The sequence below is a fragment of the Mus caroli genome, unplaced genomic scaffold (genome assembly GCF_978045245.1).
Source record: "Mus caroli unplaced genomic scaffold, Mus_caroli_1 scaffold_7, whole genome shotgun sequence".
Taxonomy (NCBI): Eukaryota; Metazoa; Chordata; class Mammalia; order Rodentia; family Muridae; genus Mus; species Mus caroli.
In genome coordinates, this window is record NW_028227262.1 from 33,763,144 (window position 1) to 33,786,146 (window position 23,003).

Below are 23,003 nucleotides of genomic sequence, written 5' to 3' on the forward strand. Positions count from 1 at the left end.
ATAAAAGCTAAAAAAAAAAAAAAAAAAAAAAGCCACTATTCTGAGCATGTACTCATTAAGTTTGTTTATGCCTTGAGTTCATCTTGAAACCTGCTTCTCTTTAGTCACCTGCCACCAATAGAATTTGTTCTTAATAGTATTTTTGTTTTAATTTTTGAGATGTTTAATGAAGGTGAAGCTATTTGGTAAGAGGCATTTTCTCTTTTAAAAATTTTCAAGAGTCATTTTCTATGACTTGTCTAGGTAAAAGCAAGAGGCTGTTGTGTTTGAGAGAGTTTACACTGGCGACTGCACTTTTCTGAATTGCCAGTGTGATTTAAAATTGGCCCCTAGAGGGAGATGTTGTATTGAAATTTTACATCCTGTTTGAAGAGCTCTTTTATGTTGTTTTTTCCAAATTTCACAAATGTGTGTTAAACCCCTTTCAACAGTGCACAAAATGATCCTGGGTTAGTTAAAAGAAGTACTTAGAACTGGTACTGTTTTGCAGGGAACAAAAATTAAGACATAGGTTAATGATATACTTTATGCAACATTTTTGACACAGTACATTTTAAAGCAAGTCAGTTTAAGCAATTCCACATCGCAGAAATAGCCTGATACACTAGGGTCTTTCCTTGGAAGGACGTGCTATAGAAGGAACTTGACAGACAATTTACATCTACCTGGTCCATACTTAGGACCACTTGAAATTTGACTCTATCCCTTCCCCTATGGCTCAGGTCAAGGTGTCCTGCCAATCCAAATTCAACCTCCAGAGGCCAGGGGAAAGTGGAAGGAAAGGCGGCAGGGTTGTCATCTGACACCCCACTCTCCACCCCACCACTAGACAGAGAGACACACTAGTAAGAAATTTGATTCTTTCTCCTACATTTGGATAACAGGTGTGCACCTGTTTAAAGACTCCAACTCACATGTTGAAGACCTATTGTGTGCTGATTGGAATTTATGCATAGTGTGGCAGGTGAGAGCTATACAAAGCTCCTGTCTTGCCTTAGAGCTAAGTGCAGGATGGACCTCAAGAACATGGCCTGGACCTCTTAGTCCTTCCTTGGTCAGGGTTCCTAGAGGAGAGCTCCCACCAGGTCTTCAACTTTGCATCCTAAAGAAGTCAGTCTTAAGTGGTTTTCCTTTGTCATCAATGCAAGGGTATTGTTGTGGTTGTTTTTGGTGGTGGTGGTATGTGTGTATGTGTGTGTGTATTTTGAGAGGTTTCTCTGTGTTGCCCTGGCTGTTCTGGAACTCACTGTATAGATCAGGCTGGCCTCGAACTCAGAGATCAGCCTGCCTCTGCCTCCTGAGTGCTGGGATTAAAGGTATGTGTCACATGCCTGGCACAAGGTTTTAACTTAAAACTCTATGTAGCACTGTGGCTGTGGCTGACATTCTTGAGGCCCTGGTCCCATCCTGGGCACCACATGATTTCCGTCTTACAATGGCATTGTGGGTATTAAGATAGGTCAAGCCTATCTTGGCCCGCGCTGTGTCTTGGATGGTTGTTTGTACTTTGCTGAGGAATGTGCAAAGGATGTGAACATTCGGAGATGCCTGGAAGCCTGAGTTCTCACACATCCAGCTGATCAGTTGATGCAGGACACCAGCTCATTTCCTAAAATCATTTTTGGATTTTTTTTTTTTTTTTTTTTGCTTTTGTTGTTCACGGATCAGTTTAGACTGATTTTAATTGCATGAATGGTGATGGGGAACCACCTTTAGACAGAAACCATTGTCTAAATGTGGAACCACTGTGAATTTTAAAGAGAACAGTCGACTGGACTGGAGGCGGGGACCTGATAGCTCAGTGGGGGCTGTGTGTTCCCAGTCTTCCCAAACTTGATACAATGTTCCCTTCTCTGAAAGGCTCAAGTAGGAACATTTGATTCTAATAAGTATCTGAAAGTGCTGTCAGACCCCTGGCTTTTAAGCTGCCCGTGGGTTTGGCTGATGTAGACTAACTCAGTAGTCAGCTTTCTGGCAGGCAGAGTGATTGAGTGGTTAGCCTGGGCTTGTGTCTGTGGTGACGGCGCCATCTCTGTTCCACCAGGAGGCTGAGCCATAACCAATATTTGTAGAGTACCTATTGTATGCTGTGGTGAGACTTATACTGACGACAGCTGGGCCTTGGTTTTCGTCTTTTCCACAAGTAGTTTACTTTGGTCATCTGATACCAACTGATACTAGTATGTGACATAATCTGTGACTAGCAAGAACACACACACACACACAAACACACACACATCCCGTATAGACATTCACCTCTGCAGTTCTGAATGTTCATAGCTCCCTGTCAGCTTTGTGTTTTAAGTCAGGTGCTTCCATCTTGGTCCTTTGAGGGCCTTATTAATTGCTTAGAATTGTACTGCCTTTAGTTACTAAGCTTTAAAGACACTGCAGTTGGATGTGGTGGCCCACGGTTGTCGTCTTGATATCAGCAATGCAGAGGCAGGTGAATCATGAGTTTAAGCCAACCTTGACTATAAAGTGAGACCCGGTCTTAAAACAAAAACAAGATCTCCATCACCAACAAGAGGCATAGGAGCTGAAGGGACAACAGAGTGGTTCGTAGCACATTCTGCTCTTACGGAGGATCCTGGTTCCGTTCCCAGCCGCCACATTGGGCAGCTCATCACTGTCTGTAACTCTAGCTCCAGGGGTTCCAAGAACTCTTCTGGACTCTGTAGGTACCTGCATCACATGCACAGCCCCCACTCTATACACATAATTAAAAATAAAAATAGCTCTTTTAAAAAAGGACATATGTCTTCCCAGGGATTACTATCTTGCCTTTTCACTTTAAAGTGGAGAGCTTCCTCCTCCACCTTCATTACAGAAGGAGAACACCCCTCGTGGGTTGATGAGCATTGTGGAGAAATATGAAAACAGCCAGCCATTTAAAGCTGAGCGAGTCTGAGCAGGCATGGCGGCACACAGCTTTAACCCCTGCACTGGATGGGCAGAGGCAGGCGATCTCTGTGAGTCTGAGGTCAGTCACATCTACCTAGTGAGTTCCAGGACAGCCAGGGCTTTAATTTGAGACCCTCATCTTTGGCTGAGGGGGGGGGGGACACGGAAGCTGAGCGTGTCTGCATCTGACTTTTGGGGGAGTTTGTTCTTTCCTTTTACCACATAGGTCCCTGGGATTGAGCTTGGTGTCCCGTTGCCTACAAACCATCATATTTGATGTTGAGTCATGGAGGAGAAGTTGCTGAGCGTTTTGTGTGTATCCCTCCATCTGTAGGGGATTGCTTCAGTCTTAAAATAAGTGAAGGCAATGAAGTCTTGGGAGGGTGTGACGGAGCTTACTCAGCAGCCCAGAGAGGTCTTGGAACTTGTTTGTGGCAGTTCCTCTCCCTCTGACTCGGACTGCTAGAATTACAGGCTTGCACCACACTGCTAGGCTGCAGCAGAGTCACTCAGAGCAGGTCTTTTCCTTTCTTCCATGATGCTGATGAAGCTCAGCACTGCTCTGGATTTGAACTTGGAACATTTTTAAAGTTTCCATGATTGGTCACAACCTCCCAGATGAGTTTGGAAAACAGATTTTTAAAAAGTATTTTTTTGTACATGTTTTTTTGTTTTGTTTTGATTTTTGGGTTTGTTTGTTTTTGTTTTTGTTTTTTGCCAGCATGTCTCTGTGCCATTGCATGCGGTACCCATGGAGGCCGGAAGAGGGAATCAGGTCCCATGGAAATAGAGTTACAGGTGCTATGAGTGCTGGGTACTGAACTCAAGTGTTCTGCAAAAGCGGCCAGTGCTTGGAACCACCTCTCCAGCCAGCTCCCCACACCCCCGTTTGTGTGTGTGTGAGAGAAAGACAGAGAGACAGACACACACACACACACACACACACACACACACACACACAGAGAGAGAGAGAGAGAGAGAGAGAGAGAGAGAGAGAGAGAGAGAGAGAGATATCTGTAGGCCACTCACTTGTCCCCGGGTCTCAGTTTACTCTTCCAAGGACGGATTTGCCTCTGGTGTCCTGTCCATCTGTACAGCTACAGAGCTTAGGAAGGAAGTCACATGTACCACTGACTTTGAAAATGTAAACACTCGCTGTGTCCCTGGACATAATAAACCCATCTTACAAAGAAACAAAGAAACCTTGTACCAAACAGAGCACACCCGGGTGGAAGCCCTGGATCCCCAGCCCTTGCAACGAAGTCCCCGAAAGTTGAATTCCCTGTACTTTGCTTCCACAGCAGATTTTCTTTTCTAAACTTTGTGCTTAGCCTCCCCCACAAACAAAACACCCCAAAACTTGCTGGGGTTTACTTCCTCGGCCTCGGCCTCTGCCGGCCTCTGGCTCCGGAGAGGAAAGCCTCTCCTCACCCCCTGTGCCTCACTGCCCCCGCCTCTTTCTGCTTCCTGCTAACTCTGCAGCGCCTGGAGCCTGAGCCGAGGCTCCAGTGAGCATGCTCACAGCAACCCTCTCCCCCCTCCCAAAAGCAGAGGAAGCTGGTTTACATACGAGTCATACCAAGCATAGCCCGCATGTCAGTGCAGTCAGCTTGCAGCGGGCTGTGAGGGAGAGTGCCTTTGTCCTGAGAAATGTGCTTTGTGTTTTTCTTTTTTTACTGCTTTCTTTTTAAACCCCCAAGACAGGCTTGAGAAGACTTCTGAAATGATTTTTTAAAGCCGAATAGAAGACACAATCAGACACCTTCCACAAGCCCTTGACGGGTTTTGTTTGAGTCTGATTTTTGTGTGTGTGTGTGTGTGTGTATGATTTTTTTAAAACCTTTTACATACTTTGTTTTGATCTCGTGAGGCTGGGCCTCTGTCTTCCTGAAGTTTTAGGAGAGCCTGGAGCTACTCAGCTAAGACTGAGTTTGAAACTTTCTCTTTGGGGGTGAAAGCAAAGAACTGCTTTTCTTTGCTAGCCGGACAGATAAATGCTGTTTATGAAGATGGACCTGTTGAACTACCAATACTTGGACAAGATGAACAACAATATCGGCGTTCTGTGCTATGAAGGTAGATGTTCTAGAATGTACTCTTTGCTTTTGTGAAGGCCACTCCTCCTTTGGAGGGGGGCTCTGACTGGCTTATGAACATTTTCTTGTCTTTTTTGTGATGGTGGAGGAGTGGAAAGAGAGTTGTGTACCATTTCAGGACAGTTCGCTTTTGCCCGGCAGGAGGGTGGCAGCCGGGGAGGGCTGGAGGAGACACGCCGTTAAAAAGTTTACTTGCGATGTACTAGCAAGGTCTGACAAGATCGTTACATTATAAGTGATTTTTCTCTTTTGATTTTGTGGGCATTTTATGCATAAGCAGGAATTTACAGAAGTAAGGAGAAGTTAAACATGTGGGTGCTGGAGTAGAGGGGAGGGGCCTTGGGACTTATTTTTAAACGTAACCGTGTACAGTGTTCGGTGTGGACCCTTGCTCTGAATTTCATGTGGTAGAGGAACAACAGCAGAAAGCCACAGTAAGTTGTTGTTTTCCTGAGCCATTGTCTCAGGCATTGAGTGTTTTTTTTTTTTTTTTCCTGTGAGATTTGTGGGACTGGCAGGGCCTGGTGTCAGGGAGCCCAGGCCAGGCTCTTTGTCTGCCGCCCCATTTCCTGTGCAGAGAGCTGACAGTGAGACAGGCTCCCTCCAACCCCAGTCCCTGGCAATTACACCCTAAGCAGCCAGAAGGCTGAAGAAAGTGGAAAATACCCCCCACCCCTAGATTTGCCCATCACCTCCCCTTCCCCTGGGCACTCCCTGTAGTAATTTAAGCTTCTCTGGAGAAAACCCTAATCCCATCTTTTGGAATCTTACCTACGTGCGATTTGAGACCAGGGTAATGGGGCTGAGTTGTGGCACTGGCCGGGCAGGGAGAGCCCTGGGGCTGCCGGGGAGTCTTTCCTGGTTTCTTCCTGCTGTGGGCAGCAGGCTCTGGGCTCTCTCCCCGAGTAAGCCAAGAGGGTTTGTCTGCTTTTTCTTGAACAAAAGTTAAAAGAGGGAGCAGAGTCGGTTGTGTTTGTGTAAAAGTTTAAGATCTGCTTCTTAAGTTGTTGAAAACATATCCTTTCTCTCTCAAGCCTGCTTTAAAATTAACTCTATGGGGGAAAAATCTCATTTAAAGGGGTTTTGTTGTCGTTTTGCCTTTTAAAAAATAAGATATCACTTTACTTTGACAAGTTTCCTCTCCATATAAGAAGCACTTCAGCTTCCAAACCCTCTCATCTCAAAGGCTGGATTCTCCAGAGGCCACCAGACGCGATTTCTGCTGGGATTCATGTATTGTCTTAAAAAAAAAAAAAAAAAAAAAAAGAATCCACATCGAAGGCTTAAAACTTTTAATATGATTTCTTTGTCAACAAATAATCTTTAAAAAACAAAACAGAGTGTCTGGCTGGCCCGGGTGAGGCTGCTAGGACAGTGGTTCCTTCCTTGTGTCCCAGGAGGAAATTCTGCAGCCCCCCAGGTGTGTGGTTCCACAGAAAGCACAAATGCCAACAGTTAGCTGTCCTGTTTCCTTCGCTGTTTGGAAGAGCAGACCTAGAAGCTGAGAGCCGAGTGGATGCGTGGGATCCCAGGCTATCATCTGTTTAGTTTAAACATCTGCTCCTGTTTTCCTTATTATGAAAGGTAATATTATTCTAACACCAAAATAAATACACAGGAAATGAAGAAAAGCGCAGCAAAACCTGAGTAGTGCTCAGAGCCAGTTGTTTATGTCCTCTGGTTTCCTCGCTGTAAACACCACACACATCTGGTCTCCACTGCGAGGGCCGTGTGGAAGGATGGGTACCCAATCATACATGGCGTTCTCTCCTGTAAACAGCACGAACACAGCTAAGCCTGGAGGCGCACGCCTTTAATCCCAGCCCAGAGGAGGCAGAGGCAGGTGGATCTCTGAGTTACAGGCCAGCCAGTCTACACTCCAGGCCAGCCTATAGTGAGGACAGCCAGGGCTCTATAGACAGCTGTCTCAAACAAACAAACAAACAAACAAACAAACAAAGCAGAGGAGAAGTTGGTACAGTTTAAATGAGGTGTGCTGCAATTGTTTGCATTGAACCTGCCAAGCCCTCCAGCGTGCCAGGGCAGTGGTGTGGAACATGTGTGGATGGGGATAGGTGGCATTTGATTTCATCTGGGGCACAGGCCAGTCTCCTGCCTGTCAGCAGGGGACAGACTCAGTGTTTGCCCTGTTGGCTTTAGAAGTGAAAGTGTAGGTGGGGAGCTTTGCTTGTCCAGGTTGGTGCAACGACAACCCTGGTTGTGTCAGGGGAACTATGTCCTCACTGCCTTTCTTTTCTCAGTGGCCGTCACGAGGATGGGCCAGCCACCTACCCTGTAGCACACAAGAACCCCTGCATCTTACTTTTGAATCCACTCTGGATTGCCCGCCCTCCTTGAGGTCTTGGATCAGAGCTACGTTATCTTCCCTTTCTCCTACGGAGGAGCCCCATGTACCCAGACCTGTTCTAAATGGCTGGGGCTGCTCCCTGCATGGCAACCCCATCCTGATGCCTGCCTTCATAGTCACTTTGGAGGAGGATTGAAAGGCCAACAAAGGGAAACAGATAGCCCAGTGCTGGTTCTGGGGAGCCTGAGGTATTGAAACAGAAGATCTGTCTAACTTGTGAGAACCAGTTTCTGCGCTAATGATGAGTGACTTAGTAGACTTGCTTGTGTTGGTGAATAAGCTCAGAAGCCTCATGGCCTCTTACCACCACGCCCCACAGCTAACCACTACATCCTGCTTTATGCTTCCAGTTGATCCCATGGTACCTACAGAAGCACACTTTTGCCTTTGTGTCCGTAAAAAAGACATAGGGCAGCCCCAGCCAGCCCTCCCTTTCCTTTCCCCTTTGAACTCCCAAGCGAGTGAGCGAGTGTACCACCCCACTGGAAGGTCAGAAGCCTCATGAGGGCAGAGCTGCTGCCTTGGTGACTGGCACAACCCCAAGGCGTAGCTCAGGGCCTTCTTGGGCTCCAGGAAGTGGTAAAAGGTCTGCAGGCCTTCCCCCGGGCTGTGGTCACTGCTGTATAATGCAGTCTTTAATTATAAACTGTTGTGTTTTCTCTAATTAACTCGTCATCACAGAGCCAAGCAGGGCCTCAGACATCACTTCATACCTTCGCTTTATTTTGCTAATGAAACTGAGGGCCAGAGCGTCTCTCTGTTCAGATGGATTCATAGTTTGTAGCAGGGCTGAGCTGAGGTTGGAGCCCAGGGAACTCCACCCGTCTCTGGGCCTCTTCTTCCCATCCCGACCTTTCCAGAGTTAGTGTCTCTCCTCTGCTCACATCCTCAGGAAGTGATGCTGGAGGGCGGGGCAGGCTACTCGCAGCCCACAGTGCATTGTCCTGATGCCAACTGGTCCAGGTTCTGAGCCTTGTTTGATGTCCAAGGAAGAGTAGTGGTTCTGGCTGTAGATGACCAGCCTTCTAGAAGTTTCTCTCCCTGCCACTGTAGACGGTGGGGGTGGGATGGGGTTGGAGGAAGAAGGAAAGGCCCTAGCTAGGGGCCAGGTCCCCAAGAGTGAGTCCTTCAGGAAGCAGAGGAGTGTGGGATGTTTCAAGATGGTGGACAGCCATATTTACATAATTACTAAAAACTTAGATGCTAATAAATGCTCACGGTTGGCCGTGGCTGTAAAATGCTGTTAGTGATTCTTCAATTATGGGTTAAGAGCCATTAGTGTGTAATTTGGTAGAAGAATTCTCTCCTTTTAATTTAATAGTGTGATTTGTCTTGGGAGAAAGTAGGGAGAAAGTACGTATTGTGATGGGCTCGAAGCTCCAGAGATGGCATGGAGAGCTGCTCGGGGTTTAGAACCGTTGACTGTTTTAGAACATAATTACACTTGTTTCACCGCGGGCTGCACTCAGATCCATCTTCCTGGACCAGACCGGAAGGGAACGGACGCACTTGAGCGGCACAGCAGTTTGAGGCCGTGCAAGTCTGGGCACGGGACTCTTTGGTTTCTTGCCAGTCTACCAGCAACAGGTTGATGGAGGCCCAGCTTCATTATTCTTTGTCTGAGGAGGCTTGGGAGCCTCCAACGCTGTTGAGTGAAAAGGCCACAAGCGCCAGGCCACAAGTCCCAGGGCTGGTCCCCAGCCCTACCCACAGATCAAGTGACACGGTCTTTATCCAGCTGTGTTCCCTGGTGGTGCATCTGTAGCCATTTTACTGTGGAAATTTGTTCAACTTTAACATTTTACAGGTGTGTGTGTGTGTGTGTGTGTGTGTGTGTGTGTGTGTATGAACAGAGAGAGAGAGAGAGAGAGAGAGAGAGAGAGAGAGAGAATGGGAGGGATTGATAAAAGCCCAGGTGAGCGCAGAACACTTCTGTCCTTGTTCCTCCTAATTACAGTTTGTGCCTGGAAGGTGTGATTAGAGCCTCCTTCCTTCCAGCTCCACGCCCATAATTCCCAATCCCTTTCTGGAAGGATTGTTTGACTTGGCTGTTATCTGTGGGAGCCAGCATTTGGCTTGTTAGAAGGCAGCCCTAGAAGGCAGCGTTGTCCTCCCCCTTCCTCCTCTGCCTTGTGTTCCTGGGGTGTCTGGGTTCACTGCTGGGAAACAAGTTTTTAAAAGTCATGCAGTGTGGTTATAAAGAGATCTCTGGGCAGAGGAGATTGCTCGGTGGGTAAAGGTACTTAGAGCCGAGCCCAGTGATGACCCGGTTTCAATCCCTGGGACCCACATGGGGGAAAGAGAGAACTGTCTCCCAAAAGCTGTCCTCTGCCTTCCAGGACACGCGTACACCCCCCCCCCCCGCCCACTTCCTAAATAAATGTAAAAGGAAAGAGGGGGAGGGAAGAGTCTCCGTGGTGTGTTCAGAGCCTCTCAGTGAAGCTTAGTTCTGCTCCACTGCCAGAATGAGGCAAAAAACTGGGTTTTGTCATGAAGAAATTAGATCCAGATTTAGCTCGTTGCTTGTATACAAATATATATAAAAAAGTCTTCCCGGGGAATGTAGCTGGCTGTATCTGCCTCATCTCTATGTATTTAATGTTTATTTAATGACAGTTTATATTTAATGCTATTTGTATATTTAGCTCATGGTAATTATTTTTTCGCCTTGCTCAGCAGTAGAAGCTGGTAGTGTGAAGCAGGCCTCCTCCCTTTTTTATTTAAAAAAGAAGTCATGAGTGAGTTGTCCTCCTGCGACACGCCCCTTCCCCCACGCACGCACGCACGTGCTTCATTTTAAAAATGATTTCTCTTCTGTTGGTGCCACACTCACTCCCCTGCACACGCCTGCCGGGCTCTCGCTCCCAAGTGGATGTCACAAGCTTGCTAACTTTACTTTTATTTTAAAAAAAGGGACTGTTTTCTAATATACACTCATGGGTGTGTGCAAGCGCACACGCGCAGGTGCCCGAGGAGACCAATAAAGGGTGACCCCTCTATAACAGAGGGAGCTGGGGTCATAGGCAGTTGTGAGTGGCCAACATGTCAGCTGGGAAACAAACTCTTCCGTAAGCAGCGAGCAGCCTTAATCTCCACCACCTCTGAGCCCCAGGGATATTTGTCTGTTTATTTTGATTTTCAAATCATGCATATGATATGGGGCAGGGGCTTGTGTGTGCCGTGCCCATGGGTGGCAGTTGGAGGGCTACTTAGTGGGGTCAGCTTTCTTCTTCCACCTTTATGTGGGTCCCAGGGCTTGAGTGGCAAGTGCCCTTCCTGCTGGGCCATCTGCCCACCAGTGTTCTAGAAGTTCTGAGAATTCTTTCTGCCTGTTTGCCTCACTGTGCCGACTTTTTAAGAATTTTAAAGTCTTGTTTATATTAGACAATGTGTTTGTGTGTGGTTGGATGCTGATGGAGGCCAGAAGAGGTCGTCATCGCATCTCTCTAGCTGGGATTAAAGGTTGCTCTGAGCCACTGAGGTGGGTGCTGGGGAGCCAACTGAGGTCTGGAAAGCGTTCTTAACTGCTGAGCCATACATCTCACTCCTACATCAACCTTCAGATTCTGTGGGTTGTTTTAACTTTGGGTCTCGTGTAGAATATTTTTCAATAATAACATTGTGACTCACTGCGCATTGAAAGGGAAGTCCGTTTACCCGAGTAAAAGTAGAAAATCTAGCTGGGTGGTGACTCACGCCTTTAATCCCAGCACTCAAGGAGGCAGAGGCAGGCAGATCTCTGAGCTCAAAGCCAGCCTGGTCTACAGAGTGAGTTCCAGGACAGAAGTGCTATACACAGAGAAACCAGGTCTCCAAAACAAATCCCCCCAAAGTAGAAAGTTCGTTGTATTTATTTATTTGTGACAGGCTCTGTGGCCTAGAATCCACTGTGTAAACCAGGCCGGCTTTCAAGCACACACAGGTCCACCTGCCTCTCTAGCAGCAGAGTTCTGGATTGAAGGAGCACACCTCCATGCCTCAGCTGTGAATGGATTTTGAAAAATATTTTATTTTTATTTTTAAGTGTGTGTGTGTGTGTGTGTGTGTGTGCGCGTGGGCATGGCGCCAAGGGAGACCAGCAGAGTGCTCTTACCTGCTGAGCCATCGAGCCAGCCCTGGCAGAGGGGCTTTGTTTTGTCTTCTTTTGCTGTTCTAGCTGCATGTAATTGGAGTTTCTCTGCCTGCTGTCTTTTGGGGGTTGCGGAATACGCTGGGGGTGGAGGCCAGGGGGCTTCACACATGCACAGCACACGCTCTCACCCTGGGCTCTTGTGCCTTAATGAGATCTTGTGAAGTGGCTCAATGGCCCTGAAGGGCTGCTGCTGTCTTTCCCATGGGCAGCCAGGCTGCAGCAGGGAAGGCCGCCCCCCTCAGTTCTCGGATTGACAACGCCTTCCTGTTCATTCACTGGCTGTTAAACATCTCCTGATGCTCCAGTTGGAATTTTTTTCCCAGCTGGTATTTCATTCACATTCCCCACCACCTTTTCAAGTCCTTCTTCCTCCCATACTGATGGAAGGATGTACATCCAGACCATCTTGGAGAGTGCAGTTGGGTGGCACTTGGGATGATGCCAGTCGGGTGACACTTGGATGCCGGACTAAATTGGGACCTGAGTGGGGAGACTGATTATAGGCAGGTGGCTTGAAGCTGGCATGTGACAAGTCAGCTTTGCTGTAGCAACAGCCTCCTGTGGGCTGAGACACAGAAGAGCTTAGACAGAGCCATCTTCTGAACACTGCTCACTCAGCTTTGTGGGGGCAAGAAGGGGACATTGTTTTCAGCAATAGTTGTGAATTAGTCATGGTTTTATTTCTAGAGGAACAAAATCAAGCTATCCATCTGTCTGTCGGTCTGTCCATCTATCCATCCATCCATCCATTGGATTTATTAGAATTTCCAGGCTGACGTCCAGCTAGTCCACTACTGGCTGTCTACCAACAAAAGGTCTAAGAACCCAGTAGTAGTTCAGTGGCTCTTCAGCATACACTGGGGTCCTGAAGAAGCGGGCTCTAATGCCAGTGAAGGAATAGACTTGCCAGCAAGAGTGAGAGCAAGCAGGCAGAGAGAGCAGGCTTCCCCTTCCACTTTCTTTTTTATGGGCTGCCAACAGAAGGTGAGGGCCAGATGAAAGGAGGATCTCTGCATGTCAAAAGATCTGAATTAAAGGTGTAGCTTCCTAGTTCAAAGATCAGAATTGGAAATGAGTCTTTCCACTTCAGATGATTTAATTAAGGAAAAAAAAATCCCTCACAGGTGTGCCAGGCCATTTCGGGTTTTAGTTAATTCCAGATGCAGTCAAGTTGACAACCAAGAACAACCATCTCAAGCTCCATGCTTCTGCTAGAGTTATGAATGAAAAAGCATTATCCACATGCTTTGTTCTTAATCTTACGCCTGTTTCCCATGAAAACAGCGCCCGTTTTCCTCTTGGCTAGTGACTGGATTTTAATAGAACAAACTCTGGCATGTCATGTTTTCATGCAGATGTGTGAACTCCGGTATGTCTTGTTTTCATGCAGATGTGAGCTGCCAAGCAGTTCAACAGAGTTGTTTGCACTACCCATAATCCAGTTGGGCAGTGGCCATGTTCCCTCCCTGATAATGAAGAGGGCCATGAGTGCAGCTTTTGAGCAGTTTTTCTCATCTTCATTCTATGGCTGCACCATCCCAGAGTCGGGATAACTTGAATTTTTATTTTATTATTATAAGCACTTTTATTTACCCATGTTCTTTCATTCTTACTATGCATTTTAAAAACTATTTTCAGTGCACTTTTTTAAGCATGCGTGTGTGTGTGTGTGTTTGCATAGGCTTGCACAGGTACCCCGACTTTTGTGCAGAAGTCAAGGGACATCTTGCTTTCCCATCTACAAACTCCTTTGAACTCCCTCCTTCCCTCCCTCCCACCCTCTCTCCCTCCTCCTCTCCCTCCCTTCCTCCCCTCCCCTCCTTCCTTCCTCCTGACTCTGTGAAAGTCCAGCTTATCCACCAGGCTCATGGTCCCAACCCTGTGGGACTCAGGGATTAAGAGCTGTTTCTCCTTCCTCTCCTGTTTTTTCTCTTTGTGACTCCCTTCTCTGTACCCGAGATCCTCTTCAGCTGTGGGGGGCGTAAGACTCTGCTTTGCTGTCCGAGTTATAGGAAGGAGAAAATTAACTTAACGTCTGCTTGCATTCTGGCCCCTTGTTCCTCAATCCACTGTCATCTAAATATTTTTTTAAGAATTGTTTTTAGAGAGCTAGGCATCATAGTAGTGTGTACCTTTAATAATCCCAGCACTTGAGAGGCAGAGGCAGGAGGATATCTGTGAATTTGAGGTCAACCTGCTAGGACTACATAGAGAGACCCTGTCTCAAAAAGCAAACCAACAAACAGAATTGTTTTTCAAGGCTGAGGAGAGAGCCCGGTGCTTAAAGGGCTTGCTGCATATGCCTGAGGACCAAAGTTTAAATTGTTAGAAGCCAAGTGGGCATGGTGGCCCACTACTGGGACTAGCCATATTGGTGAGCTGAGTCTGATTGAGAGACCTTGCCTCTCAATGAATAATGTGGAGGAGTGCTTGAATGTGCCTATTACCAACCCCAGGCCTCCACATGCACGCAGACACATGTATACCTGCACACACACACACACACACACACACACACACACACACACACCACATTCAAAGAACATGCATATAACACACATGGCAATGGAAAAAGAAAAGGGAATATTTTGGTCATATGTATTGATTATGCACATTAACTGAGGCCATTGTGATAATTCAGTGCATGTTCTGTGATCTGGTTTCTGGTCACACAACAGAAAAAAAAGGGAACTATACAAATTTAAACATAAAAATTTTACAGCAAGCACAATTTTTAAAAATTAAAAAAAATTGTTTTTGAGTACCAGTCTTTGGTGAGGGTGGGGGCAGCAGTATTGCTGTTACAAAGTCAGATTCTTTTAGACATTTGTGAGACAGTACAGTTTTATGAAAGGGCAAACATGAGGTTATACTGCTGACTTTTTTTTTTTTTTACAGTTTTTGTAATTTTTGGACTCCACTTGTTTCTTTACCAAGACTTACTTAACCTATATGGTGAATTTTTAGGGGGCTGCTAGCTACCATCGTTCCTGAACCCAAGGAACCCACTGCTAACTTTTTGAGAAATATTTGTATGTTATTTTATTCTTAATTTTATGATAAAAATGTACTATTTTATTATACAGAATTGAGACTAAGACTGGGGGAGCAACCCCAGAATTACTTATTTGACCTCGGCTCTAAGTTGCTTTCATTTTTACCTCGAGCGAGTGACTGTAACATACATTTTTTTTTTTGAATTCATGAATAGCCTTCACTTTAATATTAATGGTAACATTTAGTTTTTGTATATTAAGCAGGCTCCTACTAGGTCTTGCCAGGTCACCAAATACCAGTTTAAAAGAATGAAAAGTACTAAGAATACTTGGAGAAATGACATTACAAGATGCTTGCGCCAAAGAAGTGGGCCTTGGGGCCTCTCAGCACTCATACTGGAGCCCACAAGAGGCTGTAGCCTCATGCTCTTGAGACATGGAACCAACACACAGGTTTTTATTCCTTGACATCAGGGGTCCCAGGCATCTTGAGCGTAATATGGGGGTGTCTCCAATAGGTGCTAGGAGTGGATCAGGTCCTGCAAGAGCAGCCAGTGATCAAAACTGCTCAGCCATCTCTCTAAACCCTCTCCAGCCTTCCTTAACTCTTTGAAGGCTGTTCCGGGAGGAAACCAAGCAGAAAGGGAGGTGTGCAGGTGAGACGCAGCAGGTAAAGGGTAGAGAGGGAGGTGTGTAGGCGCAGCAGGTAAAGGGTGGAGAATCTCAGTCTGTGCAGGAAGCATTGATGAACGCTGTTTGGGATGCAGTTGCCCTGCTTGTCCTGATGTCTAGTCTTGATGTTGATCCACCTGTAACTGACCGTGTTGTCTGTGGGAAATCGCTTTTGCTCAGTTGTGTGCCAGGCATTGTTTTATGTGCTGGGGGTACAGCTATTTACCAGATATATAAACTTTAGGATGCCAGCGTAAACTCCAGCGGTAGGGACAGAGCAGGCCTATGCAGGAGATTAGGGCAGGTGTTACCATTATAGGTGGATGCCTAGGAGCCGATAGACCATTGGCAGTTGGCAATAGTCACATACAAACTTGGAAGGTCATTAGTTTTTTTTTTTGCAAGCTATAGAACATAGAGATGAATGGACATCTCTATGGTCCTGTGAAGGTTTTTTAAACAAATAAACAAACATTAGAATCTTAAAGGTATGCGGTCTTTATTTGGTTTATTAACTGTGGCCACGGTCTAAGAGTTGCATGTAGCTATGGTGTTAGGAGGTAACATTTTTTGCAGTGGTAGCAACTTTTTGATTTTAAAAGGTTATATGATTCATCAGGACTCCCAGTGCATTGGGAACAAAATGCATTTAGAGTAAGAAAATTCAGTGAGCTTAAGAAGTCCCTAGAGGGCTGGTGAGGTGGCTCAGTAGGTAAGAGCACTGACTGCTCTTCCAAAGGTACTGAGTTCAAATCCCAGCAACCACATGGTGGCTCACAACCACCTGTAATGAGATCTGATGCCCTCTTCCAGTGCGTCTGAAGTCAGCTACAGTGTGCTTATGTATAATAATAAATAAATTAAAAAAAAAAGAAGTCCCTAGAAGGGTTTAGTTCTGTATTCTTCTCAGACCTTTAAAGATAATGCCTGACTCTTAACCTTTCCACTTCCTGTTCTGCATAGATCTCTGAACCTTGAAGGACTGGAGTGTGATAAAGACATTTCTCTGAAGTCTTTTACTGTGTACACATTGTCCAGTTGTGGGTCTCTGTGTTATTTTCCATCTACTACAAAAAGAAGCTGCTCTGATGAGGACTGAGTGCTTGACAGAGCTGTGCATAGAGCAGTTTGTCATTACAAGTTATTTTATTGCTGTGTTTGGCAGAATAATAGTATTTGGTTTTCCCTTTGGCCTATGGCCAGTGTGCGCTCAGGGTATTGGCTACTTTAGCAATGTCAGGTGTGGAGTCCTTCTCATGGACTGGGCCTTGAATCCACTAGAAACTGGTTGGTTACCTCTGTAACATTTGTGCCATGATTGCACCAATATATCTCACAAGCAGGCCACTGTTGTGGGTTACAGGGTGTGTAACTGGGTCATATTGATAGCTCCCTTCTCGTCCAGTGGATTGCAAAGTACCTTCCAGCACCGCAGATGCGAGTCAGTAGGGGTGACGCTTCTAGCTGGGCACCAGCTCGGCTGCTTCATATTTGATGACGTAAGTGTTTTCTTCACTGATAGGACATCATCATCATGGAGAGCAACCAGTAGCTTTGAGCAATAGTTTGTGATGTTTGGGGGTGGGGAGAGCATCATGGGACGCCCTGGGCCAGCAACTCCACAAACTATAATCCATTCCTAACCTAGCACTGGTAGTTTTACTTGGTGGCATAAGGTGTCTAGTTTGGAGCACTGTCTTCCTTTCTTATTTGGTGACACGGTCTAGATTCCTTTCATATATGTTTACATTTTAGGAAGTGTCCTTGTGGTTCTTCAAGTGACCTCTAGTTATCCTTCCCATATTCTGTTTCTTCCCATATTCGCTCTCTCCCATCTCTCTCCCTATTTAATCTCCTAGTTTCTAGTTGATTCTAGTTCCCCCTTTATCTCTCCATAATCTTGTACTTTATTGGTCCTTCTTGGGAGACCCTGTCGTTCTCCCTGATTCCTTACCAGGTACCTAAACCCCTGTAGTTATTCAGTTTGTGGCACACATAGCAAAAGCTGAAAAGCTAACACCCACATGTAAGAGAAAGCACGTAGGTCTGGTTAACTCACTCAGGAGGAGTCTTTTTTTTTTTTTTTTTTCCTGAAGGAAATGGTATCTTCCAGACACAACAGGGCTGGTGCACATCTGAACTCAGAGACTATGGCAGTATGCACAAGACCTTCACAGATTCCAGCCAGCCAGGGTCCCACCCCTAAGTAAAAAACTACATGCCAATGGAAAAACTGTTTCCTTCAATGGCATGTCACTGGGTGTATCAGTCACACACCAGGGCAGGCCACATGCCCTATGTTTGGCAATAATACAAAGTGAAGTCCGTGGTATTTCAGAGACTTTTTGATTTTGCTTTGGTATTTTTTTGTCCTATAGGTCTTTTGGTCGTTTGATTTCATTTTTGTTTTTGTGTTTTTTTGTTTTTGAGGAGTTGTGTGTGTGCGTGCGTGTGTTTCTTGTTTTTTGGTTTTGTTTCTTTTTATGAAAGAGAAAAAAGAGAACATATCATAAAATTGGCTGGGTAGGGAGGTGAGGAAGAACCGGGGAGGGGAAGTTATATTGAATGAAAACAATTTCTTCAATTAAAAAATATTAAAATGAGAAAGATTATGCCTGAGGTGTGTGTGTGTGGGGGAGAGGGGTGGTAATGCCCCTGTCTCAAGAGCTTACTCTAAAGATGCCACTCTAAGATTTTGGTGTTTTCAAAATGAAATGCAAATCCTAGGCTTCCCTTGGCTTCTGACCTGGGCTCTCCACCCGCGTGCCTTTCCTTCTTTTCCTGAGCTTTTATTGAGATGTCAGTAACTGCTCAAGGGAAGGCTTTATCACTTTTTTCCTCTCTTTTTCATTAAAAACAGCATCATATTACGTGAGAATTTTACTTTTACAAGTGTAATTATATTTTAATTATTTTGTGTGCATGTATGGCACACATGCTATAGCCTGTGGGGTGTGGGGGGTACTGAACTAGGTAATCAGGCGTGATTGCCAATCACCACTCCCCACTGAGCCATCTTGCTGGCCCATCAAGTTAGAATTTTGAGTTTGTTGTGACTGGGAGACCTCAAAGCAAGAGATGGCTGGAGTCTGACTTCATGGCATTGGGCGGCAGGTTGTGGATGGAGCTGTTTAGCCCTGGAGGTTTAACCAGGTTTGAGTGGAGCTGCCTAGTTCTGGTGAATCACGATAACTATCAGAAAGTTCACCTGGGGGTTTTGTTCAGGGTCATCATTAGGGGAAGTCAAATGACCCCGCTTTTCATTGTGAGTGCTTGGCCCTAGCATTCTAGACTGTGCCTTCTGTTTTTAAGTGATTATTTTACAGTTTATACACATTTATCTTAGTTGAGTATCAGACAGAGATAAAGGATCCTTTAGGCTGTGTATGGTTCCTTATTCTGTCATCTGAGACTGAGGCAGCAGGAGGCTGAGAACTTGCAGGGCAGCCTGGGATGCATAGGGAAAGCCTGTCTCATCCAGTATTTGTTCCCAAGAGCTGTGTGACCCGTCTTTGCCACAGGATGTCATTAAAGTCAGCTCCACCTGCTGTTGAGCTTCGTGGTAACACACTGGATCCACTCCTGTGACGAGGCACTCTCTGCCCTCCAGGAGCAGGGCAGCCTTGGAGAAGCGTTCCTATAAAACTGAATGGCTTTCTCTTTCTAGATTAGTCTGAGGCCAGATGCACAGGTGGAGTCTGCAATAGCTTGTGGCTAGTGATGATTTTCTTTGGAAGAAGGAGAATTCAAGTCACAGTAAAGTTGACTGTTTACATAATGGCAACCATCATTTGATTAGATCCACTTTCAGAGCTAAACCCTCTTCCTCTCCATCATAGCATCTTAAAGTGTTAAGTTTCTTGAAGACAGGTCAGTGAGAACAAAGCCTGGGCAGAGAGGGCCAGGTGGTGGTCTAGGAGGAGGACACATTGATATGAATCTATATGTTTGTGTGTTCTCTTTGCCAGGAGCACATGTGCAGCGCTATGTGCAAGTCAGGTCATAAGCAAGTGTGCAGGAGAGTGAGGTCAGAGAGTGCGCCCTCTGGCTACAGGGCAGACGTATCTGGGGTGTCACCCTGGGACCCCTGATGTCTTTGGCCTTATCTTTATCTTGTTTGGCTTGGCTCATTCACCCACATGTTGTGTAAAACAGTCAGCTGCTCAGAGCACCGGCTGCTGCTCCTCACCTCTCTTCACGGGCTTGATGATTCCCTCATATGTATCTGTGTGAGCGGCTTTCAGCTGGGTGGATGCAGAAAGCCCTGGCGGAAGAGATCCCACGGTGATGCTTAGAGGACAGGGAGTAAATGGCACCCTAAAATGCCTGTTAGTGTTTTAAAGGCTCTGAACACCCCATCTGTGCTAGATCTCTGTGATGGCTTGAACACTTGGTGCCCAGCTGGTAGTGTTCTTTGGGGAAGTTTAGGTAGCACAGCGTAGCAGGAGGAAATATGTCACTCCCTGGGCACAGGCTTCAAGATGAAAAGTTTCACCCCACTAGCTGTTTTCTCCTCCCCAAGTTCTGCTTGCGTTTGTGTTTACAGATGTGGTCTCTCGATTTCCGGCCTCCATGCCATGATGGACCCTCTAGAACCGTAGCCCAGATAAACTGTTTCTTCTGCAAATGGCCTTGGTCAAGGTGCTTTATCACAGCAACAGACAAATAACAATACAGCCCTTTAAGCAGGGAGGAGATCACCAGAACCTTTAGGGAAATGACCAGGGGTTGCATATGTGTCCACCCATGTAGGTGGGCATTTTGTTTTGACTGGTGGTAGTGGTGGGGGTGGCATGGGGGTGGGTGGGTAATGTGATTCATTTATTTTTGTATGATTTCTTTCTTTCTTCGGGTTGAGAAGAATTTCCCTGCATTAGTCATGTTCTGGGTTCAGCTATCATTACAGCAGCAGTGACAACAGCTGACATAGGAAAATGTCATGGTCCCAGGGGCAGTACCAGTGTGGTTTGTTATTGGTGTCTGGATGACGTTTTTAGTTCCACGATGTTTTGTATAATTCAAGGTAAAGATAAAACATTTCTAAAAATCTCAGAAGAAGGCGTCATCTAACCCAAAGCCGTGAACGATAGCACCAGACACTTTATAGTTGTGTTTCAGTTGTCGTGAAGCTAGGTTGTGGATCTCCAGATAGAAGTAAGATGCACTGCCATGGGGAATTTTCTAACTCATGTGGTCACACATTGCTATCACAAGTGATGCTTCTGTCCCCAAGGGATTTGAAAAATATTTTGGGTCAGAAGGTAAAGCCCTTGGCACTGTTGGGATTCCAGAGAGATGCACCTGTTTAGATGTGTTAGCTTTACAGCCGTGGTAGAGCATCTGAGAGAACACGCTTACTAAGGAAAAGGTCTACTTTGGGTTTCAATCCTGGTCACTTGGTCCTGTTGCACTGGGCCAGTGGTGAGGCAGCATGTTGTATTGGGTGCACATGGCGGCTAAGAAGCCATACCCCTTTCAAGGCCCAACAACCTAACTCCCTCCCACTCACAGACTGGGGATCCAGCCTTGACCACATGGCCTTTGAGGCACTTACCTGAATCACAGCATTTGCTGTGTCTTATCGCTCACTTCATAGCCACAGTCTGTAAGTATCACATCATGGAAGGAGGAGCTTCCAGAGGTGAATCTTCAGGGCCCTCACTCTGAGGAGGGGAGCAGCAGCTCTGTGGATGCTTTCAACATCATTAGGAGGTTAGCCGGAAGAGTGCCCTGCTTCCCTCTGAGTGTACCAAAGCTAATCTCTGAGTTAAAGCTTCCCTCTATCCCTGTGCCCATCCCTCCTGTTTCTGTGGATTCCAAGACACTGACTGACCAGAAGTCACAGACTCCTAGGGGCTTGCTCAGAGTGAATTATAGGAGTTAGATGACAGATTTTGCCTTATACAAAATAGGAAGCAGCTAATGTCAAACGTTGGCTCCAATTGGGGAGACTGTAGTATCAGCCAGGTAAAGGGAAGACACTTACCTAAGTTTCTAGTTATAAAAATAGAGGTAAACGTTTTAAAATGAGAATAATGTCTGATGCAGAGGCGATGGTGATGTGAGTTCCATGGGGAAGGTGGGGCTACAGATGTTTCACGGGCTAATGGGAAGATCTCCTAAAAGTATCATGACTACAGAATTCTGATGTCCCAGTGATAATTGTCATTGGGACTGGGATCAGGTATAAGAATATGCATCGAGCTCCAGCCTGTCGGGTAGTTCTTCTGTGAGTGGTCCTGGAAAAGCATTTCACTAAGCAAGAAAGAGGAGCCTTGCAAGGAAATTAACCAAGAACTATTTGGGCCTCACACAGGAGTGCTGCGGTCACTGTATGAACTCAGTGGATCCCAGGTCTTTAGAATCTTGCCTGTCCGACCCATGCAGATAGTCAGTGTGTCAGTGTGTGTGTGTGTGTGTCACATGCAGATGAACATCAGCACCGTTCTAGAAGATCTTAAGATCAAAAAGCTCATTTCGCTCTAGTGTCCAACACTCTCTTTAGCCCGCAGAGAGGCAGGGTCTTGACTGTGCCTGTCTGCGCACGCTCCATCTCCCCACCCCAACATTTTTGCATTTTTGTGAGAGAATGCACCCATGTGGGGTGTATGGGGCCAGTGGGATCGGATATGTGCGAGGTCACTCTCTCTGCATTCAGCCACTGTTAAGATCCATACCAGTGGATCTGCATAGAGCAGAAAAGTTGCTGTGTTTGCTATCTGAGGTGATCTGCTGAAATACATGAGTGTGAGTATAGTGGGTTGTTCTAAGATGAAAGTTCCAGTGGGAAACAAGGGAGAGCACAAGAGTCCTCAGGTGCAGCCCACTGTTGCTTCTGTATTCCAGAGGATGGGGTCTGTGATGGAGGATGCTGGGGATTGCTGCCACGGTGCCTAGAAAGCACGATTGAAGTGAGTTGATCCACCTGCTAGACCCTTGAGGTTAATAGTATAGAGAGACCAGAGATCCAGAGAACTCATTAGGACATAGCGGAGCCCCGTGACTGGAAACCACTCATCCATTTAATTTACCAGATGCTCATACACTAGAGCATCCCAAATAGAAACATTTCACTTTTGCTTTATTTCTTCATTAGTCTAATTCCCACCAATTTAGGATCATTGTAGCAAGGGAGATGTTTCAATAAGCTCTGTCAGGGAGGCTTTAAAGAAGAGCTGGAGGAGCACAGGCAGCCTCTGCAGTCAGTGACACTGGGGCGAAACATTGCCAGGAAGGCGTCTGAGCTGCTGAGATGTGGGAACGTCTATGGGGAGCATCTCTGTCATTTATTTTCCAGAGTTTTACCACCCATTTCTTATGGGTGGTGGGAATTTAGCAATGGACTGTGTGGGCCAGTCTCTCAAGAAACAGGGCAAGAGGATAATGACTTTATGCAAAACCTTAGACGCATATGCCTTGTAAAGAGGTAAAGAGGGTCTCATCCCTTGGAGGTCTTTGTTCCTAAAATGAGAGCTCAGAGTGCTGGAGGGATGGCCCAGGCAGTGGTTAGGAGTACTGGCTGCTTGTGCAGAGAGGCCTTGGTTTTAGTTCCCAGCACCCACATGACTCACAAGCATCTTAACTGCCGTCCCAGTGGATCCTCACGCCCAGCTCAGTCCTTGTCATTGGCTCTGAGGCTCAGCATACAAAGTACCCGTTTGGAGGTGTGTGTACTGAGACAGTGTGTGTCCGGCTATCCTGGAACTCATTATGTGGTCCAGATTGCCTTTGAGTTCTCAGAGATCTGCTTGCCTCTGGCTCCCGAATTAAAGGTGAACACCTGTGCCCAGCTAAATGGCAGCTTTTAATTAAGTTGGAGTGTAAGAGGGTTTTCA

The 23,003-nt window shown here is 46.2% G+C and overlaps 1 protein-coding gene across 5 annotated transcripts in view; it reads left to right on the forward strand.

Moving 5' to 3' along the window:
- Nucleotides 1-23,003, forward strand: part of Vgll4 (vestigial like family member 4) — a 118,634-nt gene that overhangs the window by 54,708 nt on the left and 40,923 nt on the right. The window contains exon 1 of one of the 5 annotated variants that reach the window (XM_021165063.3): nt 4,466-4,980. The exons of the other annotated variants lie outside the window; for them this stretch is intronic. Coding sequence (XP_021020722.1) covers nt 4,899-4,980 — 82 coding nt within the window. The 5' untranslated portion in view covers nt 4,466-4,898. Of the gene's footprint in view, nt 1-4,465; nt 4,981-23,003 lie in introns of those variants that run through there. 5 annotated transcript variants of the gene reach the window in all.